General features: G+C 37.4%; 1 protein-coding gene across 5 annotated transcripts in view; it reads left to right on the forward strand.

The window, feature by feature from the left end:
- The window catches only part of LOC111158523 (neurobeachin), a 672,328-nt gene that overhangs the window by 619,632 nt on the left and 25,720 nt on the right, over positions 1 to 26,976 (forward strand). For 4 of the 5 annotated variants that reach the window (XM_022520602.1, XM_022520603.1, XM_022520605.1 and 1 more), the window contains one exon: positions 9,369 to 9,536. In XM_022520602.1, the coding sequence (XP_022376310.1) occupies positions 9,369 to 9,536 (168 nt within the window). Of the gene's footprint in view, positions 1 to 9,368; positions 9,537 to 26,765; positions 26,829 to 26,976 lie in introns of all 5 variants that reach the window. The other variant, XM_022520604.1, reaches the window with a different exon arrangement.

A 26,976-nucleotide genomic window follows, 5' to 3' on the forward strand; every position in this document is an offset into this window, starting at 1 on the left:
CCATCTGCAGAGCAGAGCACAGGGCACTGAGGCAGAGAAAGCAGAACTGAATGCGGTTTTGCTTTTGCTATATCACATCCTTTATATGATTTTCATATTTTAAAGAAAAAGTCTCTTTTCGATAGGTAACAATTTGCATTTGGGGTATATCTTTATACTAAAAAGCACACCCTGGCCTGAAAATAATTTTCAGGAAATGAGAACTTGTGGAAGTGTTCTGCGCCAAACTCAAATTCCTGAAACAGAGCTCTTGCGCTTACGTGCCTGCTCTGCCACAGGCCAGCTGCGACCCCTTGGACGCACTATATTAAGACCCCCTTAATATAGTGGAGCTTCAGGGTCCTCCTTATCTCTGAAACTGGGGATTTATTTATTCCACAAATCTTTGAACCAGCTCTGAGGAAGGCATTATGGAAGACACAAAGAAGACTTGAACATGGATTCCACTCAAAAGAAAACTCAAGTAGAGAAATTCCTTCTTTTATCCCAGTCATGAATGGCCTGGTACACAGTTCACACTGCTTGGGGCTCTGAAAACCCAAGCATGAGCAACACAGTGAGTGGCCCTCAGGAGCTCATACTCTAGTAGGAACATTGACAAGTACACATCAGTGCCAGCAAACACTGATAGGTGCTATAATCCATTCATTCAACAGGTAATTATTGAGTGTTTCAGATGCTGTTTCATGTGTTTGGAGTAGATGGGTGAAACATACAAAGATCCCTGACCTCATAGAGCTTACTTTTGATCTAACAGACAATAAAATAATAAATAAGTAAAATACATAGTATATTAGAAATTAATCAATACTATGGAAAAAAAAGAAGTAGTGGAAGGTAAGGGGGTCGGGAATACAAGAGTAGGTGGCCAGGATCCCCTCACTGTAGAAGTGAGATTTGCATTAAAGACTGAAAGGAGGTAAGAGAGTGGACCAAGTGACTGTCTTGGGGAGAGACGATTGCAGGCTGAAGGACCATCTGGAGCAAAGGTCCTGTGGCAGGGATGTGCTTCCCAAGCAAGGCAGGGAGCTGGGGTGGAGTGAGCAGGGGGCACCTAATAGAAGACTGAACAGCAATGAGGCCAGATCACAGAAGGCCTCGAAGGCCATCGTAAGCTCTTTGCATTTTTACTCTGAGTGAAATAGAGTCATCTCAGTGTTGCAGCAGAAGCACACCATGATCCTACTTCATTTTGAAAGGACCCTTCTGGCTACAGTGTAGTTATGAACTGTTGAGGCACAGGGTAGAATCAGGCATATCTGATAGCAGATTTTATGAGAGATGATGGTGGCTTGGACCAGGGTGGTAGCAGTGAAGTTAGTAAGAAGTTAATCAATGAATATTACTCAGCCATCAAAAAAGAATGAAATCTTGCCATTTGCAACAATGTGGATGGAGCTAGAGGGTATAATACTAAGCAACGTAAGTCAGTCAGACAAAAACCATGGGATTTCACTCCTGTGTGGAATTTAAGAAACAAAACAGATGAATGTAGGGGAAGGGAAGAAAAAGTAAAATAAGATGAGAACAGAGTGGGAGACAAACCCCAGAGACTCTTAACTATGGGGAAGAAACTGAGCGCTGCTAGAGGGGACGTGGGTGTGGGGGTGGGGTCACTGGGGGATGGGCATTAAGAAGGGCACATGATGTGATGAGCACTGGCTGTTAGATGCAACTGACGAATCAATAAGTTCTGATTTTCACAAATTAATAATGCAGTGTATGTTAACTAAATTGAATTTAAATTAAAAAAAATTTTTTTAAGAAAAATAATTTTTAAAAATAACAAAGTTCAAGCCAATAGCCTCTCTCAGCAGCTTCCTAGCTGTGACCATTTTCTCTCAGATTTCTCTAGTCTTAAACAGGCAAGTCAATGGTAGGGGACAAGTGTGTATAGTGGTGATGGATAAAGCAGTGGAGATGCATCATTATATTTCTGCTAGAAATGGGATGGGGTTGGGTGTTTAGTGCCTATTGTCAGCTTAGAGTTTGAGCCCAGGAAAAGCCCAAGCTGCCATGTTTATCTCCCACTAGACTGATATTTTTGAGGACATAGAATCCTTATTCATCTGTATATTCTCCTAGGCTAGTTTCTGGGGTAGATAGTAATTTGGGGCTGGAGAGAGATTAGAGTATTTTCACCTTGTTTATTTGCATTTCAATGGGGCATGCTCCTAGAGATCTGAGCTTTTGTATTGGTTATCATAGTATCTCCGTGCCTAAAATAACTATCTAGCACATAATAGATGCTTCATAATGAATGGATTAGGGTTGAATGAATGAATGAATGAATGGCTGTTGGCCTCGGTTTGAAATCCTCTTCCCCCAGATATCTTTGTAGTTCCTTTCCTCATTGTGGTCCTTAATTGTCACAAACACAAAGAAGCCTTCTCTGACCACCTCCGCCAAATTAACAGTCCACACCCCCCATCCATCCATCCATACATACTCCTTAACTCTCTTTCCTACCTTACTCTTTTTTCTTTAGCACTTAACCACCTTCTGACATACTCTGTAGCTTACTAATTATCTGGGATTGTGTCGATTTCCTCCCACTACAGTGTAAACGCTGCTGAGCAGGGATCTTGGTTTCTTTTATTTACTGTCAAAACCCTAAAATCTAGAATAGTGGTAGGGCATAACAGATGCTCACTCAATATTCGCTGAATGAATGAATGAGCTTCTTTACCACTCCTGACGTTTCTTCCTTCTTATTACCAACATATCTTTCCCATTGCTTAATTAATTAACCAATAATATTTATTAAATATTTATTATTTAATACTAGGTTAAGAGCTATGACAAATGGAAAAGAAGCATTAGATATGATCCCTATCTTCAAAATGCTTATATTCTAATTGAGGATACAGTGTTGCCAGTTTGAAAAAAGTGCTAATTGGTAATAACCCCATTTGTTTGTATAGCACTTTCCAATATATATGCAAATTGATTTTCACAAGTAAATGTGTATACATTATCTTACTCCATTAAAAAGGAGGGTACGGCTTTCAAGTGTCATAGAAAGTCATAGAAGAATTCATAGAGTGTGAGCTGGAGAATCAAGAGACAAACCTTGCAGTTGAGTAAGAAGGATGGGTAAGACCTGAAAAAGAAGCAGGAGGATGAAATGCTTTCAAAGGGGATAAAGGAGCAACAGAGACTCAAAGGTTGTATGAGCTGCTCTGTGAATTGTCTGTGCTCCTTGGAGCCAAGGAGGTATATCAGGAAGTCCTAAGTACTAGTGAGGGAAGGTGGGAGCAAGGTTTGAAAAGGCCTTAGGGGTCAGATAAAGTTTACCCTAATGTGTTTTGCTAGGAGGAACCTTAGGATATTTGAAATAGAGGAGGACAATGTGAGTGTGATGGTTTCAGAAGTCTGTTCCCCCAGCAGGGTGCAAGATGGGTTGGATTAGAGAGAGAGGTTGAGATGTATTGGAGTCGCCCATGTAGAGAACAATGACAGCTAAGACCAGGGTAGGGCTAGTGGGACTGGAGAAGAATCCCCTGGGTTAAACATCCAGTAAGAAATCAAGTCCAGGGTGCCTGGGAGGCTCAGCAGGTTAAAGCCTCTGCCTTCTGCTCAGGTCATGATCTCAGGGTCCTGGGATCGAGTCCTGCATCAGGCTCTCTGCTCAGCAGGGAGCCTGCTTCCCTCTCTCTCTCTTTCTGCCTGCCTCTCTGTCTACTTGTGATATCTGTCAAATAAACAAATAAAATCTTTAAAAAAAAAAAGAAAGAAAGAAAGAAAGTCCAGAATAATTTAAGTCCCCCTACAGAAAAAGTCGTGCTATGATTTCTGGTTGTCCCCTTGACTACATGCAACTCTCTTTAGAGAATTTTTTCAATATCAAAAGCAAATTTTTGAGGCAATAAGAGAAAAGGCTTGGAAATATTCTTGCTCTAATCTAGAAGAAGAGATGGAAATTCATTATTCCTAAATAAAAAGAATTTAGGAGAAATAAATTTTCTTTCCTCAAGAGTTTATACCCCTAGCCTAGTTTTCTTTTTCATAAGTTCGGAGATGTTTTATCCTAAACCTATCTCCAGAATACCCAGGAGACAACATGGAAATTAGAATTAGGTAACTATTATCCATCTAAGAGGTATCCTCTCTAGTTTAAATCTCACTCTTTATTTCCTTCCTCCCAGATCCCCAGGGTAGAATTATGGATTGGGAATTGGTTTATCTAGGCTTAAAACAATTGCTTCTGCTTTTAGATATGCAAGTAGAGGATAAAGAAAGCTATTAAGACCATTATAACCCTAATAGCTTAGTAATCAAGTATTTCTTTATATTTTTCCATTGTAAGTATTTGCAATAAAATCTTGTTTCAGAGTCCAAAATGGGTTTGTATGAGAAAATATACTTCTGTAAAGAACAAATAAGCAGATAGCATGTATTTAGTAACAGACTGATACTGGTTAGAATACAGTTAAGACTCAGTGTCAGCCTTTAGCTTGAGATAGGTCTTTATGCTTTTGTCACAGGCTATCTAAAATTCACTTCTCAGGTATGCATTTGATTTAGAACCAGGGTTGACTTTTAGATGTTCTAACTGGATTTTCTTTTCTCTCCCCATAGTGACTAGCAAGACAGGCAATCTACAAGACATTAGCTGTTGAATCTGCTATCTTATTGTTTCTTTGTCATTTAATTTTTATAATCCCCCCAAAAAAGCTGGGGCAAAATTATTTAAACAATTAATTGTTCAGTGACTCACTCTGTTGCCTGTCTAGCATATAGACTGGGGTAGGATAAATAACTATAGACTTAGAGATTTTTTTAATTGAATTAAAGATTGTTGTAAACAAGAATGAACTAATAATTTTTAAAACTGAGATGAAATACATACTGAGGAAAACATAGAGAATGTTGAAATTGGCACCAAAAGAAATAGAGACTTAAAAGACTTAAAGAAATGTAAATGGTAGAATCTTCCCATCTCCAAGTTATCAAAGGCCATATTATTTTACACGTAAATTCTCCCAAATTTTTAAGAGATAATAAAGTCATTTCTTAGAAAGTAGTTGCAGAAAACATGGCAAGCCATCCATGAGGCTAATGTGATCTTGATTCCAAAAGTAGTTAAATATTATCTAACCTCCAAATTTTATATATATATACACACATATATACATATATGTGTACAATTATACATAAATATACACATATATGTATATATATAATATTTGTGAGTGTGTACACATATAATGTAATGTGTAAGTGTGTGTGTGTGTGTATATATATATAACATGTATGAAATTTGTGTGTATATATGTGTATTACAAAAAGACTAATTGTTAAGATTAGGAAAAAGACAAAGATGCTTCATATCACCACTATTGTTTAATGTAGTAATCAAAGTTAAGAACAGTTCTGTAAGAAAAAATAAAGAAATTGTTGTTATAACTAATAAGACTTGCCTGACGCAAAATCACCTTAAAGAAATCAATGACATTTTCTTACATCATTAGTAACCAAATATGAAATGTAATTTTAGAAATGTTATAATTACATCAAAACTTATGGACTGTCTGGAAATTAATTTAAGCAAGAATTCCCACATCGTTTATGGAGAAAATACTAATTTTTTAAAAGATCTATTTATTTATTTTTCAGAGAGAGAGACAGCGAGAGAGGGAACACAAGCTGGGGGAGTGGGAGAGGGAGAAGCCGGCTTCCTGCCATACAGGGAGCCTGATGTGGGGCTTCATCCCAGGACCCTGGGATCATGACCTGAGCCGAAGGCAGACGCTTAATGACTGAGCCACCCAGGCATCCCAAGAAAATACTAATTTTTAACATAGAAAATAATCTGTATTAGTAGAGAGACATTCTAGGACCTTGGATGGGAAAACCTAACATCAGTTTTCCCAAATTAATCCATAAGTTTATTGGACTCCCCAAAACAATTACGATGTATCTATGTACACTTATTATAAAAGTTACAGGGAAGAATAAAGGTCCAGAAATAGCTGCATTGACTGAAAAAAAAGAAATCCACCAAATGTAAAGATACATGAGAAATAAAGATAACTAAGATAAAAGAAATAAAAAGAGTGGAAAGACCTAGAGACTCATACATATCCTAATGGATGGATGGATGGGGAAAAGAGAGGAAGGAAGGAAAGAGGGACGGAAGAAAGGAGAAAAGAAAGAAAAGGGTACCTTGCAACCCTTGTATTAGTTCTAATAATTTGACTGCTGATTGTATTGCTTTTTCTAGGTAGATTATCATATCTGTAAACCCTAGCAGTTTTATATCTTTGTTTCAAATATACGCACACTAAAGATGGCATCATATACCACTGAGGAAAGGTGTGTTTGTTTAATAGATGGTACTGGAAAAACTGACTTCTACATAAACAAAAATAATACTGGATCCCTATTTAATACCACATACGAGTGAAAGTAGACTCTAGGTCTACTAAAGATCAAGATTTGGAGAGTAAAACCATAAATGTAAAGCCAATACCTCAAAATTATAGGAAGTTATCTTTGTAATTTCAAAACAAAATCCCAAGAGCATAAAAATAAGGAGAAAAAAATTTGATGAACTCAAAATTAAGAATTTCTATTTAACAAAGAACAACATGGATAAAGTTCATAGACATGTGACATTTGGAGGATGTATTTGCAATGTTTTAAACCAACAAGGAACTATTACCTAAAATATATAAAGAACTTCTGCAAAGTAACAACACGAAGACAGGACCCTCCATAAAATGATGAGCAAAGTATGTGAACAAGAAGTCTACAGAAGAGGAAATCCAAATGGCTATATTAAAAAGATGTCAAATTCCTTATTAATTAGAGAACTGTAAATTAAAACAATGGGATACTGTTTCATATCTCTTACAGTGGCTAAATTAGAGACCTGGATAATACTAAGAGTTGATGGGGGTGTGGACATATAGAACCTTATATGCACTGCTGGAGGGAGTGGAGGCAGGGGCAGCCATCCTGAGCATCTGAGCCCTACTGACTTCTGGGTCCTTAAGTCTGTACACATCCACTACAGTGACATAGCAGTCGTACTCCAGATGATGAGTCCCAAAGAAATTCTCACCAAGATCCAAAATGAGATGCAAGAGAGGACATTCGTCCAGCATTGTGTCTGAAGGAGTTAGAGACAGTCTAGTGCTCATTGCTGGGGGTAGCTCTGTGCACAATGGACTTCATATACACACAGGGACCTGGGCTGATCTTCAAAAGCAATGCTACATGGAAACAGTAAGAAACTAAGTGAAATCTATAACCCTGTACCATTTCTATGAATAAAAAAGACATGCATAATATGTATACGTACATATAAGGAGTAATATTTTATAAAAACACAGGCAAACAAAAGGAGAAACATCAAACATATTACAGATACTGCTTCTGGTGGAGAAGGGAAGTGAAAGTAGTAGATGGAGATAAAAGAGAACAAATCGATTTTTAAAATTCAAATTAGTGAAAATTATTATTCCCTCTACCTCTCATAACTACATTTGGCCTTTTAGTCAATAATTTTTTACTGTAACAGAATAATAGTAAGTTTCATCAGTACTTTCCAAATATGTCTAGTGGTACCAATAAAATTTATTTGAAATGGTTGCTGCTTAACTGATTATGTGATGGTGTTGGTAAAATCATCCTTTATTTCTTTTTTTAAAGATTTATTTATGTATTTGGAAGAGAGCATGCCACAAGTGTGGAGAGGGGTAAAGGGAGAGAATCTTCAAGCCAGCTCCTTGGTGAACAGGTCACCCTTGGCAGGGCTAGATCTCACAACCCATGAGATCATGGCCTGAGCCAAAAACAAGAGTCGGTCACCCAACCGACTGAGCCACCCAGGTGCCCCTAAAATCTTCTTTAAGTAGCATATCTGACTTCACTATTTTGAATTCCCATGAATACATTTGGACAATAGCTACTCCATGATTTTTTTGTTTTTGTCCTTTCATTTATTGTACTGAGGACTGAAAACATTACTAAATAACTAGACTGACTTTTTTCTTTATCAACTAGTTACACTGCGTGTATAAAATCATTTATACACATCGACCAAATCAACAGTATTGACATAACAGATACAGAATTTTAACCAACCTCGTTCTTATATTTTAGTCTTCTTCCCTATATTCTAGTCTGAACTGTTATATCAATACCACTAAGATAGAGAATATAGAATTATGTTTAGTTTTAGTACAGAAACTACCTTTAATAAAGCCTGTTATATTTCTGAATGAGAAACATCCACAGTAATTGGTCTAAGTAAAATACCAAAACTTTTGAAAGAGGTCAATCAAGAAGTTGAGGGAAATAAAATTACTAGTAAAATATGATCACAGGAAAAGTTACAAAGTATCATTCGGACATTTTGTAGATTAAAAAATCAAATGAAATTATCAGAGGGCTGATTTAAGAAATCATTTATTAATTAAGTTATTCCAAATTGGTGTCAGTGCCTTAGAAATCAGGGTCATGAAGCCATAGAATGACTTCATTCACATATTTAGTTACAGCTGTAATTTAGAAAATTGCTTAATATGCTACACTTAGTTGAAATTTAAGAAGCTGTCTCTATAGCTCTTGTTCATGTTGCTGAAATCAGTGTGCTCTTAAAATCAATAAGAAATTGATGACAAGTGGATGCAGTAAGTGGGAGGCATAGAGGGCCATAAAGTGACCGACACTGCTCATGTCACAGGTATGAACAGAACTCCGTGCCTACATGTCAGGATACCTCCAGGAAGCTTATGATGTTTCTTACGCAATGAAAAGGCCTTCTTTTTTTTCTGACTCTTTATGGAAGCTTAGTCTGGTCATTGACTGTCAGTAATTTGCATTCATTTCCTACTAGCTAGCCAACATGTAAAATTTGCCCAGTGATTCCTAGGCTGTGTAAAAGCAAGAGTTCATTTGTAGCCAAGAGAAGGCATCCCCTTTTAGGAGTGTTAGCATTACATTTGAAGACTTTAGGCAGGAAAATAAGTGTATATCAAAGTTTCTAATGAAATTATTTAAAAATGAGAAATGAAATTACTGTAAAATTAAAACAGGTACTTCAAGTTAGTTTTGTTGAAAACATGAATGTGTCTTTTTAAGAAATCTATGTAATGTTTAAAAATCGTGTCCTATACATAATGGAGCCACAAGAAAGTTAAGCATTTTGAAAGAAAATTTTCAGTCGGGTCTGTGTTGTATTATTTTACCATTTCTAGGAACTGGACATCTAATACATGCAGATAAAATATATGTGTAATATATGTAATGCAAAGAGCATATGGTACTTCTTTATATAGAGTATTTCAAATTAAGAAAAAGGGAGATTTGCTAAGTTTGTACAGTCTCTTATATCTTTCTTGACTCATTCATTGCAGGCCCTGGAAAGTGAATTTGTTTCTTGCCAACTCCATCAGTGGATTGACCTTATATTTGGCTACAAACAGCGAGGACCGGAAGCCGTCCGTGCTCTGAATGTTTTTCACTACTTAACCTATGAAGGCTCTGTGAACCTGGATAGCATCACTGACCCTGTGCTAAGGGAGGTAGGTGTTAAGTTCCATATTATTACAAAAGTTTCTGTCATCTCTCAGACACAAATTTGGCTTTCCATCTCTTTCTCTGTAAATTTCCTTTAAACACAAATTTTTATAAAACATAAATTTCAGGGTTTTGACAAATGTAGGAAAATGAATATTATATGTCAAAACCAAGTAATGAGACCGCTGTGTTTTTCTCTTTTGAATTATAGACACATGTAATGCACTTCAGTATTCCTATTTTACTTGTTTTATTTCAGCATCTTCATTAAAATGCTTAATGCTCTGTGCATGTTATTAATGAAACCTAGTTGAATATTTGAAAAAGAATTGTTCACATTAAAATAAGCTGCTAGTATGTATTTTCTTAATAAAAGCAAAATTACAGAGTTCCAGACAGAACGCTCAAAAAATGCACTGATAAAATAGATGAGGGTATAGTATTTTATTCCAGAATGTTCTCCAAAATACATCAATAAAATAGATGAGGATAGAGTTTTTTTATTCCTGTATGTTCTTACCCTGAAAGTTTATAGCTAACAGTTGGGAATTATGTGCTCTACTATGTGCATAAGTATTTTTAGTGAAAATATTCATATAAAATATTACTTAAATCACTTCCCCACTGCACAAAATGACTTCAGATAGGTGAAAGACTAAAGGAGCAACAGCTGCTGGGTAAGTGTCGCTGCTAGGAAGCCACGTCCCAGCCTCCATTCCCCCAATAGTGGCCATCTGCTGGGTGCAAAACAAGCAATCGTGTCTACATTTCCCATCAGTGGAATGCTTGTTTTATTTTTTTACTTTTAATTTTAGAAGTGGAAAACTTGTAGATTTGGGAAGTAAAGCTCTACAAGAAAAATCTACATCTATAAACTTATTTCTTACATACCTCTACAAAAACAAAATGGCTCCATTTGTATGGCTTCAAGCAGGGAAGAAGAGAGGAGATAGACTTGAGATCGGGGCTCATTGGACTCTTAGGGCTAAATAATCAGAGAACACTTTGTAAGCATGTCATTAGGTACAGTGTTATATCATGTTGTGCGTGTGAGGAAATGGATTGTGCCCGAAGCTGAAAGAAGGGAGCAGAAATGCAGAATAAATGAATGAGAGAGAAGACGGGTATTATGAAATTCATGGGTGAAAAAAGGGATTTTCTCTGCAAACCATTACACTCACCTGATTTAGTAACCCCTATACAAACCGTAATCAGATTATTTTATAGAAGATCATTCTGAGCTTATTTTTTTCACAATACACCTTTGCCCTGTTCTGTAAACACCTTACAAATTATATTCTCCTTTTAGAACCAATACCTTTAGAATCAGAAAAAAAAACAATTAGAGTAAGCTTATCCTTTTATCCCAAGACCACCTCCAAATTGGTTTTTTACTTTTAAATACCATAAACCTTTTTACTTCTGAATAGCTGATCATACCTTTTTATCCAATATAGAGTTCTGTCCTTGTAAAGAAAGTTGCAATTAATCCTCTCGGGGAAAATATAATTTTTAAGCATACTGTATGTAATGAAAGTGCAAGACAGCATTACAGTTGACATATGCAGGTTTTTAATATTTATATGAGAGTCAGTAAAATGATAAATGGGAATAAAAAGAAAATAGAGGGACGCCTGGGTGGCTCAGTTGGTTGAGCAGCTGCCTTCGGCTCAGGTCATGATCCCAGCGTCCTGGGATCGAGTCCCACATCGGGCTCCTTGCTCATCAGGGAGCCTGCTTCTCCCTCTGCCTCTGCCTGCCATTCTGTCTGCCTGTGCTCGCTCTCTCTCCCTCTCTCTCTCTGACAAATAAATAAATAAAATCTTAAAAAAAAAAAAAAAAGAAAATAGAATTGAGACTTTCTTTACATAGATATTGTGTTTATTATTTGAATTCTATAAAAATACCTGCTTCTGTAAAATTTCACACCCTTGCTTTGGACAGTGGGGGAAAAAACTATGCATGGGCCTTACTTATCAAATTACAGGACTTCCCAATGAAATACAACATGAAATTGTATAATTTTAAAGAAGTTTTTATTGGATGAGAGTGGTTCAGCCATGGTGTTCGCTTATTATAAAGATGGTCTGAACAATATGTTACTGCTCCTGATTTCCTCATAGTGAGGCCAGTTGCCAAGCACTAGGCGGCCCGAGTTCAGGACTCTCTCCTTCTAGCATTCTTATTCTGAGCACATAATTGCTGAATATGGAGGTTCCACTAGAGAAACTTCCAGAGGCATTCTGTGATAGATATGTCCTTCCACCCCAGCTAATCGCCTGCCTCCCTGACCCGAAAACCCTGATATCCGTTCTCAGAATAATCCCTTAGGGAGCACACACCTGAAACACGGTTACCTTTCTTCAGCCAGCCGGCAGAGCCCCAAGCACACACCAGCACAGAGAGACATTTGCTCTGACAGTATGGACCTTTGTCAACTCAAGACTGCTTAGGAAGATACTTTATCTCCTTAAGACCGCTAAGAAATGCTTATTACATTGTAGCCACAGAAGATTAAATGGTAACAAGGGACATGAGTTAACTGTCCTTCTTCCTACTCCCCACACTTATCTCCTCTACCCCAGAAACCTAACATATTCTCAAAAACGTCCTGCAATCATTCAAGGCTTGAGTGAGATATAGCTCTCCATTCTTACCATATTAGTAATTAAAACTGAGATTCTGTGGGGAGGGGGGGAAGTACTGCACTATCATTTAAGAATCCACATAGATGGGAACCCACCTAAAATCTGTAAGCGGTCTAGTGTTGGCCAAGACGTTTAATCTCCCTCTACGTCAAGTGCTCTCTCTATAAAGAAGGAATAATAATACATGACATATGTTTGCCAACCTGAGAAGTGTTTAGCATCTACTATCACCCAAGAGAACTCTGTAGATAAGGTAGATAATGTGGAATGAAGTGCAGTATATTCCTTATTTGGAAGCCATTTACATCCCCTTAACATATACATTTTCCCAGTGAGGAGGCCCTTCTAGGAGGCACAGCACCTTTTATGAAAACATCACTGTTGAGATCCCAGAGGACTAGCTATGGTACCATGATTTGTGAAAGTTGATACCTACCTAAATGGTTGGACACAAACTCTTGGAAAAAGCAGTATTCAAAATGTTAGCCCTCTTATCTAGCTTAATGAATTTCCTTTATTTGATAATGTTTGTCTTTGTATCTTTTAAATATTAAGATCATTACATTTCACCTAGATAAAACCTGAGGAAGGTTATAGTTATCTTTTTTTTTTTTAAAGATTTTATTTATTTATTTGACAGAGAGAGAGAGAGATCACAAGTAGGCAGAGAGGCAGACAGAGAGGGAGTGGGAAGCAGGCTCCCCTCTGAGCAGAGAGCCCGATGTGGGGCTCGATCCCAGGACCCTGGGATCATGACCTGAGCTGAAGGCAGAGGCTTTAACCCACTGAGCCACCCAGGCACCCCAGGTTATAGTTATCTTATACTGAACTCCAACTAGCCTAAGGAAGGTGATTTTTTGGATGCTTAAATTAAACACTGATTTAAACAATAAATATTTAATATATGAATATCAATATGTCTCTTGTGAAAAAAATATATGTATCTCCTATAATCTATGTATAACTTTGAGCTTTGAATCAGGGCTAAAATTTGAGAAATGGCTTAAGGTTATTGATTCATTCTTCCTTGACAGGTGAACTCATGAAGCAGCACTAACCACAGCAATTATGGCATTAAAATGTCAAGAAATTAGAGGTCAGAATAACAGATAATTTTCTTCTCTATGTCAGATTTAAAATTGACATTCTCTGACAGCTTAGGATCTTTGCCTGAGAAAAATATGACAGCTTAACTTACTTTATACTTGTAAAGCAGTAACTGATAATAAACTTTATCATGACAGCCTCTGGGCGGAAACATGACAGAACAGTTCTGGTACAAAGCTTTTCTTAATATGTAAACACTGGATCTGTTGGATATTAGATATTATTTAAATTGTCTTAAGTCTTGGCTTACATCATAATCTTCTAGATGCATTATTTCATAGATGAGCTCAACTATTTGAGCAGTAATTTTAAGCTCTATGTAAAATTAATTTTACATATTAATAAAAATGATGTGATTTGCTTTATATTTTTACTAAATGATGGCCATGAAACTCCATCCATCCTATGACCTTCTGAGGAAATAGAATATTCTAGTTAGTAATTATCTGGTCCCATGGTGTTCTTATTCCTTTCTACTCAAATATAGTCCATAAACCAATAGTAACACCATCACCTGGGACTTGTGAGAACTTCAGACTCTCAGGCCTTTCCAACTAATAAATCAGAACATGCATTTAAGGAGATCCCCAGGGACTTGTCTGAGACATTAAAGTTTAAGGTGTATAAGGTGTATAAGAAGATCTGGAAAGCTTTTCTGCCTCTCCTATAAAAGGAGAGAGAATTGTGTGATGAACTTCCATGTACCTATCACCGAGTTTCAAGCTTTTGACTGAATTTCTTCTATATCCCTAACCCCTTGACTATTTTCAGTTACACCTGCCATATCCATCTAACCCCATCTAACTCCGTATCCACTGTCCGTCTCCCCATCCCATAGGCATCTCAGGATGTCCAGGGAGAGGGTTCAAGCAGGTTTATTTTGAAAAACAAAAACCTTTCCAAGCATTTCATATACATCCCCAGTTAAAAACCATTAATCTAGGCCAACACTCTCATAAAATAATTTTTCCAAGGACACCTGTCTATGTAGCGCCAGAGTCAGCTTTGGGTGAGGTCTCCTGATTCTCAAGTCAGGGTTGCTTTAATCCCTTTACTTTCTAGGGATTTTAAAATAACAGTATTTACTAATACTTACTAGTTTTAGAGATGATATTCTTCTTACTTTCCAAATGATTCTTGAAAATGAGGGACACCTAATGTGTATTCCCATTTCACTAATTTAACCTGTAAGGTTTTTCTATTTTGTTTGTGCTTTTGAATTTCTTAAAACTCTCAACTCAGTAAAATTTCCAGGAATTACAAGGCAAATTTTAAGATGGTTTTAAGAAATCTTTCTCAGTGAGATGCCTGGGTGGCTCAGTTGGCTAAGTTCAATTCTTAATTTTGGCCCAGATCATGATCTCAGGTTATGGAGATCGAGCGAGCCCCCGTAAGCTCAGCACTGGGTGTGGAGCCTGCTTCAGATTCTCTCTCTCCCTCTGACCCTCCCCTCACTTGCCCATGCTCTCTCTCTCTCTCTAGAAAGAAAGAAAGAACTCTTTCTCAGCCGTTTTATTCATTGTTTATTTTAACCACTTTCCAGAAAAAACTTGTCAGTCTTTTTTTTTTTTTTTAAGATTTTATTTATTTATTTGACAGACAGATCACAAGTAGGCAGAGAGAGAGGAAGGGAAGCAGGCTCCCTGCTGAGCAGAGAGCCCGATGCGGAACTCGATCCCAGGACCCTGAGATCATGACCTGAGCTGAAGGCAGCGGCTTAACCCACTGAGCCACCCAGGCGCCCCTGTTTTGTCAGTCTTAAGAGTTCCAAAGGCACTAGGGGATTATGGCATAGTCAATAGTTGGTCAGTAGAGATTACAAATTAAATGTCACATTCTTTTTTTATATACTATACTCTTATAATGAGTGAAAAACAATTCATTCTACAAGTGTTTCTAAAATGGATCACTCTTCCGATCATGGATATACTTACTCAAGTCTGTCTGCCTTAAAGTATGATTATATGGTATGTAAGAGGCAATAAAAGATGACAGAAAGGTGGAAGTCAGATCATAGGTTTTATCACAGCCAGTCGTTACAATATGAGACATTAAGTGAGTCACTTTACTTTTACATACCTTGGTTTTCCCACCTAGAAAATGACAGCAGAAATGATACCTAAGTCTGTATTTGAGGATCATATCAGAAAAGATATGGGAAAAAACTTTGTAAACCATAAAGCACTACACCAATATTAGCTATCATTACCTAAAAGCATAATTAAATGTAGTGTCTTGGAAGAACTTTCGTTTTAATAATTCATTTCTCTATGTCGTCACATGTGCAGTCGATCCTGCCAAACTGAAAAATGACTTAAATGATTTCTCTTTGACAGTGGGAGGTGTATACGCAAGCCTACCACAAAAGGCTATTTTGCTGGCAAACTATTAGAACATATGGGCCATGCAGTATTTATTTATTAATGCATATATACACATTTATCTATGCTGGAAATATTAAAACACTAAATACTAAATTTTAATATTACCAGTGGTTATAAAAGTGTGGCATTTTTAGTCTAATTTCTTGTTACTAATATTTCTTGGTCTTTTTTTTTTTAAATAAAGATTTTATTTATTTATTTGACAGACAGAGATCACAAGTAGGCAGAGAGGCAGGCAGAGAGAGAGGGGAAAGCAGGCTCCCCACGGAGCAGAGAGCCCCGCGAGCCAGATGCGGGGCTCAATCCCAGGACCCTGGGATCATGATCTGAACTGAAGGCAGAGGCTTTAACCCACTGAGCCACCCAGGCGCCCCTATTTCATGGTCTTCTTAGATTATATTTTCTGCGTTTATCTCTTTCTTTGATCTGACAGGGATAGCAAAGCATTCCTTTGGATCTGCTTTAGTGAGAATATGCCCAAAAGAAGTAGGACAGATTCCTTCAGTTTTCAGTTTATTTTCTTGCTGAACCATTCCTGCTACTACAGAAACTTGACATGATAAGGCTGTCAAGAACCACAAGACAGACGTGTCTTTAACCAAAACAGTTACAGTGCTGGCTTTTCTAGAAGATGAACTCATAAAATTTATAAGGAAAAAATTAATCCTCTTTTCATCCTAATGATGTAAATGAAGGTATTTGTAGCGACGACACTGATGGCCGTCTGGTCATTGCTTATTTCTTCTGTGAATTTGTTATCCCTTGTCTTTTCCTTCCCCCATATCTGACTCCTTTCTTCTGTCTGACAAGGGATAGCAACACCCGCCTTGTGGATCACTTGAGTGGGTTGTAGCACAATGTTGCCCATTTATAAGGCCATGATGCCTGATTGTTTTCATGTGGAGGATGTTCACAGTTTTTCTCCTGGGCATTTATTCTGAGATGTGATTGCAACAAATGATCAAAAAAATGGCTGATAAAGATTTCTTAAAACCATCTTCATTTTCGCCCTATAATTACTGGAAGTTTTACTGACTTAAAAATGTCAGCAAATTCAAATGCCAAAATAAAAAAGAAAGAAAAATAAAATAACAAAATAAAATAAAGTAAAATAAAATAGGAAGAAACCCCCTACAATTTAAACTATGGGAGTAGAAAGACACATTGGGTATTCTTTTAAGCTTAAAGAGTCGTTTGGGAACAAGAAAAATGTTATAATCCCTAAAACTAACAAGAGTGTAGTTTCAGATGTGTTTGTTTGTGTGTTGTGTTCCTCACTCACAGCACAGCAGTGAGACTTGCATTGCAAAGAATCAGTGAATAAAGAAGTTTCTATGTAGAAATTAGTATCAAGAAAATTAATGACACACATTTAATTTTGATGAGTGAATAAATCTTTAATTTAGGTTTATCTTTTCTCCTTATAATTACTGCAGTCCTTAGCTAGTCCATGGTCATCAATCGTCCACTAGGAAAGCATAAATAATGCAGCTAGTCCAAGTGGAATGTGTGTCATTTATGTGAGATGTGCTTTTTCTCGTCTTTGTGTTATTTTTATTGCATAGTGTTGAGAAGTGCTAATTATTGATTTTCAGAAATTAATAGCAAATGCTTTCACAAGCATCTAAAGTCATATTTTACACTAGGAAGAAGGGTGAAAATTGTAGCCTGCTGTTTGTAATAGAAATAGCTGGAAGGGATTTCCTTATCTTCTATTAACATAGATTTCAGTTATATTACACAGTTGTTACCTTAGCATAAATTAACAATTATTCAAAACACATTGCATGCTTCAATTTGTTGAAGTAGATATTACTCAATCTAAATACCTAAGCATTTCAGTTAGATGTTGGGAGCTCATTTTTAAAGGTTTTAAACATATTGATAATGAGCCTATTTAAAGCCATTTGAAATCTCAATACAGTGTATCTAAATTACTGTTTCTCATTTATGTCAAGATCAAAGAAGAGTACTTTGTTCTGCCAAATAAATGAAATACTATTTTTTAATCTGAATTTAGCCTAATAAAAGTATATGATTTCATTTTGTAATGTTTATACCACCACCTGGTAAACCTTTGTCTTGATGTTATTCCACTTCCAGGCAAATCTTCTCAACGTTTATTATTTTCCTTATTTCCTTTCCATGATCAGACACTCCAGGTGAACTTATTTTGTATGGAGAGAAAAGGTCATCACCAGTACTACGACTTGTCTCTTCTTCCTCCTCCTCCACCACCACCTTCCCCCAACTTCCATTTCCTGAATCAGCCAGCATTGAATTTCTTTATATACATTGATTCAACTGGGAAGAATTAGGCAAGAACATTGTACTGGTTCTTCTCACATTCCATAAGCATTTCTGGGTTGAGTCCTTTACCTAAGTACTACTTAATAGTCAACCCAATGGGCACTTGGGTGGCTCAGTCAGTTAGGCTTCCGACTCTTGGTTTTGGCTCAGGTCATGATCCTCATGGTCATGAGATGGAGCCCCAGTCGACTCCACAATGTGGAGCTGTGGCCTGCAACCCAGCCACTGCCAAACTGGGACCCAGCAAGGAAGGACCATAGCATAAGTTTTGCGTCCTCTTCCTATTTCCTGTCCTGCACTCTCATTGACCAAAAAGATTGGGAAGATAGAGGAGCAAGAGAGTAGCAAGGATGCAGTCTCTGGAGCCAATCTGCCCGGGGCAAGGAAGATGATCCCACTCACTACTGTGTTCCCCCTGAGTTAGTCACAGCGTTAGGCAAATTTTTTTTTTAAAGATTTTATTTATTTATTTGACAGACAGAAATCACAAGTAGGCAGAGAAGCAGGCAGAGAGATAGGAGGAAGCAGGCTCCCTGCTGAGCAGAGAGCCCGATGCGGGGCTCGATCCTCTGGGATCGTGACCTGAGCCGAAGGCAGAGGCTTTAACCCACTGAGCCACCCAGGCGCCCCATGTTAGGCAAATTTATTTAAGGCATCCAGGGTGGAACAGCCACTACCTGCCACATGAAAATACATGTACTTTTCCTACCTGAGTTGACTTATACTTATCTTTAAACATAAAAATTGAGTGAGCTTGCCACCAATGGCACTGACCTAATTTGAAGAAAAACTGTTCGGGACAGAGCATTTTTTTTTTTTAATCCAAAGGACATGGTGCTTGCTCTTTACCTTCACTGTTCACATTCATTTTTTAAGTGAGATATGTAATATCATCATTATAACTCATCAGTCCAAGACAGCAATAGGACTCGGCAAGAGGATAATTCTCCTCTTTATTTCTTTTAGGTTTATACTGAAAGAATAAAACCAAACACTGAAGCATGTAAATGAACAATCCAGAATCCTCTCCCTCAATATTGCCTAACATAGTCTGATAGTTACAGCAAATGTGGTTCTCTTTTTTACTTGAGTTATTAAGTACTTGCTGAAATATTCTAATAATTTTGCTCGTATAGACTTAGCCTTAATGCAGCTGATTATTAAAACAAAAGGAAACACGTTTGTTCTTCTGTTGTGTAGTTTCTATGACAAATTAGAAGCAGTTGAATATAAAATAGCATTTTTAATTTTTTATATAGTTTAATGTTTGTAAAGCAAGAAATAATAAAATGCAGATATTATTTTCTTGATTTATTTTGCTTCTGTTTTTCTAGCATTAAAAAGTAATGCTTTATATGATCTTGTTTTATTATAACAATAAACCAGAAGCAAAAACTTATCAGTTAAAATACAGTCCGCCATTAAGTAATCTTTTCTTTTATCATTTCAGACTTCTCAAAATTCCATTTCTTTTTCCTATTTGGTATAGAATTGGTAGAATTGGAAGTAGCGCAGAAAGACGATATAAATCACATATATATTTTTAATTGTATGTCAAAGGTGTATTTTCTGGTTAAAAAAAAGAATATCCACTTTAAAGCATTAAAATAAAATCATGCTAAGTACGAGCTATAAAATGAGATAATACAATCCTAAGGAAATTTTTAGAAAATCCTTTTCTTTGTCCCCAAGGAATCACTTTTGCTATTTTTATTTTCTGAAAATTATCAATAATTAACTAGTAATTTCAGCATAGTCTGATATTTGCCTTGTGGGTAACACAACCTGTCGTACTTTATAAAATGCTGACTTTTCTGGAAAACAATTTAAAAGATGACACAGACCAAGCAAAATGGATGAACTAGGTCATTTGACAGCTTTACCTTATTAGCTTCCTCACACTGTCTTTCTCATCACTTAGACCTTATGACACTTCACCAGAAAGACAATACTAAATTACATTTACAAAAAAGACTAGAAGTTGTAAAGATTCTACAGGAGAAAAATGTATCTGGGTTAAAGTTATTGCATTGTGGAAAAGACAAGTTTAACCAAAGTTTTTATCTCTTGGAGACCAAAGAAGGTGTACTCTAGATAACTAATAAACACAAGGGGAGGGAGAGAGCATGCTTGTTCACCTAAGTAGTAATATCTTTCTTTTAGAATATTTTGAATTTATCAGTAATTTGAACATCATTCTGAACTACCACTTATCTGTCACCATGTAATTGTACCCTGGCTATGAAAACTTTCATATTAACAGGATATGCATAATGCGTATTAACCACAGCATATTTACTTCCTCTTCTGAGGATTTAATCCCAGCTATGTATCTGTATTTATAGAGGAGGTAGCATTTTTTTTTTTTGGCGGGGAGGGAAGGCGAGAAGGAGATAAAAGCAATTAAGCAAGAGGTGCAGCAGGTCAAAGGAGTGAGGTGTGTGTCGCGGCCGTCGCTAACACAGATGGCCCCTTTGTGCAAATTAAAAAAGAAACCCTCATTAAAAGAGGAATAATAAAAGGTGCTTCTTCCTTTGGCATTTGAAGTATATTCTGTCCTTCATTTGCCCCCGAACTGGGCACCTCTGTGCAAGACATAGACGACACAGCTGTACCCTTGGCCCTGACCTTTGAGTAGCATAAGACTAAGAGAGACATTGTTGAAAATAAGTGAGAAAAAAAGGAGAGCTTGATGAAAATGTGGGTAATTTTGTAACTTGGCAGGTGGGTCCTGGAGGATTTTACAAAGTGGGCCTAACTAGAAGGTAGGGAGGGGAAAAACAGGAAACTGTCCCTAATAGGAACTTTCCCTAATGGGAGCTTTGTATTACATATAAGCAGGTAAAACTGAATTATGTGTCCTATGTGTGTAATGAAATGTGAAAGTCCTGTTCTGGTTTACTTACTTTGTACTGCTATTCATAACTTAGGTCACATTTTTCTCTACTTCTTGCTTACCCCTAAAAATTTTCATATTTTAGAAGTCCTTCCAAAGTGTGAAAAAAAAAAAAAAGAAGCTTCCCCCCACCCCAATTTTATGACCTACTGGTTTTTTGATAAGTCTTAGCTGGGCAGAAAAATAAATGTACATGGTACAAAAGCACATGGTAACTGCTCAGTATTGAACCAAATAGTTTTTATAAGAATAAGTAAGAATCCATATAACAATTAAAATGTAAAACTTAAAAAACTAACTTACTTATCATTCCTATCTGAACAACTCCGGGAGGAAATTAAGTGGATTTCCTTATATGATTATTTTCTGAGATAAAATTGAGTTTGATATGTTAGAGTTTCAGTGTATCAGTACCCTCAAAGATCACATAGTCTGAATTGTCACTGTTTATAGCTTTGATCACTGCATTCTGCGTTCACAGATACTTTTACAAATAAATACACAGTATAATCACTATGGAGAACAACTCGGCCATAAAACAAAATATTCCTACCCTCTAAATTGGCAACCCAATACCTAGGTTATGCATCCAGCAAAAATGACTGCTCACCTCCATCGAAAGACACGTGCAAGAATTTTCTAAGCTACCTTATTCATGATAACCTGAAACTATTACCAGCCCAAATATCGATGGACAGAATTGATCTATTGTGGTAGATAGATAAATGGGACACTCTAATGGCTACAACAAAGACAAAACACTGATAGACAGAACAACAGGGATGAATCTCACAAACATGTTGATCAAAAAAAGACAGACATGGGGGATGCCTGGGTGGCTCAGTGGGTTAAGCCTCTGCCTTCGACTTTGGTCATTATCTCAGGGTCCTGGGATGGAGCCCTGAATCAGGCTCTCTGCTCAGCAGGGAGCCTGCTTCTCCCTCTCCCTCTGCCTGCCTCTCTGCGTGCTTGTGATCTCTCTCTCTCTCTCTGTCAAATAGATAGATAAAATATTAAAAAGAAAAAAAAAGGACAGACATGAAAATCAGTACTGGGTGATTCTACTTATCAGAAGTTCAAAAAAAGAAAGAATGATGATCATTTTGATGGTGCAATTTAATTATTGTCAAAATAGTGATTAACTTAGGAGAGGGGGAAGCATGGGAAAAGTTGTAATGGAGTGAGTGGCAGGAGGCCAGTGTCATCACTTAGGTGTACTCCCATGTAAACAGCACCCAGCTCAAGGTGTGGAAATTTCCAGGTCCATGCCAAAGCCCTCTCAGTCTTGATTTGAGTTCTGGTTAAAAGGGAGAAAACACACACACAATTAATTAAAGTGGGCACACATAACCAGTCTAAGATGCCATGTTCAGCGATTATAAAGGCCAAAAAAAGAATATTATCTAAGTATAAGCAGATCCATATGTTCATGTTATCCCACTAAAGGGTTGCCCAGCCAATACATGGTCTTTCCTATTTGTAAAACACCAAAGATTTTGTCAGTCACATTTGTTTTGAAAACTCTACTGTTTTAAGCCTATTATCCATGCTAGATTTATATGACATGTGTAAGATTTCTGTCACTGTTTATTATATGTAAAGAGTTAGGATCACTTACTGATTCTGAGATGCTTGTCATTGCTGCATCTCAGCACTCCAAATTGCAGGGTGTCTTACAATGAATAGTGGATCATAGTTTAATTAGTAACACTTTTCTACATCTTAATAGTATATAAATTAATGATGCTTCTCACAATAGAGAACGTCTGAGATTCGATGAAGCTAGATGGACAGACTTATATCCCAAGTTTTGCTCTTCTGTCAAACATGTTATAAAAGTCGTGGGCTCACACATACACTATCAGTTCATTATTGCTTCAGTGGGAAGTGCAGGGCAGTAGGCTTCCCTTTGTCACTGTTTGGCTTTCCACGGTTTCAGTGACCCGAGGTCAGCCATGTTTTAGAAACAGTGATTCTGACCTAGCCTCAGAAGGTCAGCAGTAGCTCGATGTTAGGTTGCAGTGCCTACCTCATTCCCTCACTTCATCTCATCAGTTAATCATTTTTTAAAAAGATTTTATTTATTTGAGAGGGCATGAGCGGGGTGGGGGTGCGTGGGGCAGAGGGAGAGGGAGAAGCAGACTCTCTGCCAAGCAGGGAGCCCAAAGCAGGGCTTGACCCCAGGACCCTGATATCCTGCCCTGAGCCAAAGGCAGATGCTTAACTGAGTGTCTAAACTGACACCTAACTGAGCCACCCAGGTGCTCACTCATCAGACAGGCATTTTACCACCTCACATCATCATCCTCAGGAGAAGGGTGAGCCCAGTACCGTAAGGTATTTTGAGAGAGAGATCACATTCACATAACTTTTATTACAGTATATTATCGCTGTTCTATTTTATCCATACTTACTGCTGTTAATCTCTCACTGTGCATGATTTATTCATTAAACCTTATCATCGGTGTATGTATAGGAAAAAAACAGTGTACATAGGGTTCAGGACCATCCAGTTTCAGGCATTCTTTGGGGTCTTGGACCATACACCTTGAGAAAGAGGGCAGGACTACTGTAGACCTATAAAGCAATAGTTTCCTTGTAATACAAATTCACATTTTGGTAGGTGATTTTAAAAGGATTAACTAATACTAAAGTGTGTAGGAGTCAGAGAATAAACCAATGAAGCAGGCCATGAGGATTGCGTGCCCGGGTCCTGTGAGCGGAGGGCATTATATAAAAGGGCCCCTTTGCCTTGGCACCAGACAGGTGTTGCTGTGCAAGAATGCTGATGATCTACCTCTTCTGGATTTTTTTGAGAGAAGCCCAAAAAATCCAATTTATTGTATGAAATTTTCTGACCTATAAATGTTGGCTCAAATAGAAACCATACCTGTGAGCTGATTGTAGCCCAAGGGCTGCTGGCTTATGACATCAGGCTGAATGTAAGCTCCTGTGCCATCCTGGCTAGAGTGTTAACCTTCCCAGGAGCCTGAATCTCTATCTGTTTTCTTTGGTGAATATCACAGATATCTAAAATGGTACCCAGTACACAGTAGGTGCTCAATAAGTGAATATTTTCTGAATAAATAAAGCTAGTATTAAGTCTCTTCGACACACACAGAACAGTGTAGAGAAAAATAGAAATATGTTGAAAGTTTTTTAAAATGCTATATTTCTAATTGTCTTTTTTTGCCTTTGGCTTTGCCAATTCTGACTTAATATTCAGACCTCAGCTCATGTCCCTTTTCAGGAATCCCCTTTCCTAACAGCCCTGCTGTCCCTGTGCCCTGCTCTACCCTCTATCGCCATGGTCCTCTACCTGCTGTGTGCCCTGATGACTCACTCATCTTATGTCCTCATGAGCTGAAAACTTCTTGAGGGCAGGCTGGTATCTGATTTTTTATCCGTGGACACAGTGGGATAGAAGCATTTAACAGCGTTTGTTAACGTCATTGTTCTTGTGGTATTGAATTGTGAAAGTAAAGCACTCCGATGTTTTCTCTACTACTGTGCGTTTCCTTTTCTGTGCTACCTTTCAGTTTTGCACTAATGTCCCACCGTTGCCCCGCTTCCATATTCAGCAAATGTTTTTGGACTCTGTTAGGACTAAGTCACAGCCTTCACCTGCAAAGATCAACAGTCTGAGCAAACAGACCTTTGGAAAGAACTGTGCACTGAATTTCATGATAAAGGGAGAAAAGTGCAATGAGAATGTGGAGGACATTCACTGTGGTTTAGGGAGTCTGGGAAGGATTGAGAAACCTGCCCCAAGGTTCACATGAAAGGGAGGCATTTTTTCCTACATTGGGAGTAGTTCTCAGAACAACCACTCAGCTGCTATGCTTCATAGATCACAGAATGGCCTGTGTATATCCCCGGGTCCCCTCCCATACAGAGTACATCCCTCTTAACGGAAAGAAGACATTGATGACTTTCTAAAAGTGGAGGAGGACAGAAAACATGGGACAGGGAGAAGTGAAGAAAATCCGTGGGTGCTCACTCCTCGTTCAAGAGTGTTGGTAGTGCCAAGAAGAACTTAGAGGAGGCAGCGTGCTTTTTCAAGATCAGAAAGATCTGTGTATTTTGAAATCAGAGGTTAAGGGATTGCTGGTAGACAGGATTACAGGAGAGCCAAAAGGTAAACATTGGAATAAGAACTTTTAGGTCATGAAGGCATGTGATGTGGATCACAAGGAAGAGCGATTCAGTTTAGTGTTTAAAAAATAAATAAATGGTAAGTGTAGGAAATAGACTGTCTTAATGAGAGGGCAAAAATCACAATATTAACTTGATCACAGCTTAATATTTACCCTAATGTCATATGAGAATAGTTTAAAATAAATACATGTGTGTACTCTGCTCAGTCCAAAGAGGACCGGGGGTAGGCCCACCAAAGAGAACTGTACCGATTTCTGGAAAATAGGTGAGTCTCCAGAGATTTTCTGATACAGTTTTAATACTTGCCTTTTAGAACAAAAATCAAGTCAAACAGAGCATGTTTGTGGATTCAGTCCTTCTGTGGCCATTTAAAGGCTACCTACTAAGTACAGGCACTGACCCAGAGACTAAACTGTGTTTAATTTTACTCCTACTCTCCCCACCCCACCCCAGTCCTCTTTCTGGAGGAGTCTGAACGCAAGCCAGAGGACCTATTGTTAGAGCAACTTCAGCTGTTCATGTTATGTGAAGTCTCTAGCCAGGACAACTTTAACAATGAAATTACTATTTTTTTTCTTCCAGGTAATACTCAAGAGTTTATTGCTCATGATGTGAACCTAACCAGAAATGGTCTCTTCCCTCTTTTATAATCGTAAATCTTGCACTGGGGAGATAAAGTACGATGGTACCTATGTGAATACGATTTACTTAAATAGTCACACTTTGCGTGTGAGTGGACACCATGCAAATAAATGGACGCATTAAAATTGGACAGCACTTAAAGAGATTTAATAATTCATCCTATTGCCTCTGCAAATAAAAGAACCAAAGCCCCATTTGTGCAGTTGCTAAAATATGGCAGATAATGATGCATTCATGTTTAATATTGCTAATAAATTCGAAAATTCACATTTTTATTGATAAACATTTTCTTGAAATGCAGTGTGGGCAGACAGATTGTTAAATTTAAGTACTTTATAAATGAGATTTGTAGATACTGATGCGATTAGTGGCAGCGCGGCGTCGAGAGCCATCTACCACCTTACCTGCATTCCTAAGCACTCAGCAATGAGTTTCGTATTTCACTTTTATGTGCAACCAAATTGCACACAATTTTAGGGGAAAAATTAGCATGGTAACAGAGTAATGACCATTGTAAATATTGTGCTTCTCCTTGTTGACTTAAATTACACGCTAACAGTATTTTGGAAAAATATTTCTGCTAGTCTAGCTTAATATATTGAAATTTTTTTGCCTGTAGGATTAATATATAGAAGACATACATAAATCTCCTATAAGATTGTGTCTTTGACATACACACAGAGAAAGGCATATTATACAGTCCAGACAGCTTGAGATCCAAAGTTATTTTTATTCATTGGAAGCCATAAAATCTCATTAATATTTCTTATCTGCACAGGCTTCAATAAAATATTTCCTAGCTCAAGATGCCCAAAGAATTATTTCCTCTTTGGGCTGTAAAATTTCAAACAATTTTTGAGACATGTGAATTCATACCATATAGACATTAGATAATACTTCAGTATTGATCTTAAAACAGTATAACATGTTAAAACATATTTTTTTGTACTGAAAATTTGGCCAGCATTAATCAATCATTAATGATACAGCAGTCTTAATGATTACCCTCTGTATTGACTGGAACATGTGATTTCCTGAATTTTATTTCCTGTCACTGGTGGACTTTATGTATCATTCTTTTTCCCCAAGATCCCAGAAGCTTATTTCATTAGAGATCCCCATACATTCCTCCTCACACAGGACTTTCTGAAGGTACACGTGGTGTATTGGGTGTGAGAAGTGTTGTTTGGCTTCAGCCGCATGCATTCACCGTCTAACCCTCCCACGTTTAACCCCGGCTTCTACATAAGAATAGCCACTTGGTTAACGGAAGCATGTTTGGAAAGAGAAAGCAAAGCTT

Source organism: Enhydra lutris, unplaced genomic scaffold (genome assembly GCF_002288905.1).
Source record: "Enhydra lutris kenyoni isolate GAN:26980312 unplaced genomic scaffold, ASM228890v2 scaffoldscaffold60, whole genome shotgun sequence".
Lineage (NCBI taxonomy): Eukaryota > Metazoa > Chordata > Mammalia > Carnivora > Mustelidae > Enhydra > Enhydra lutris.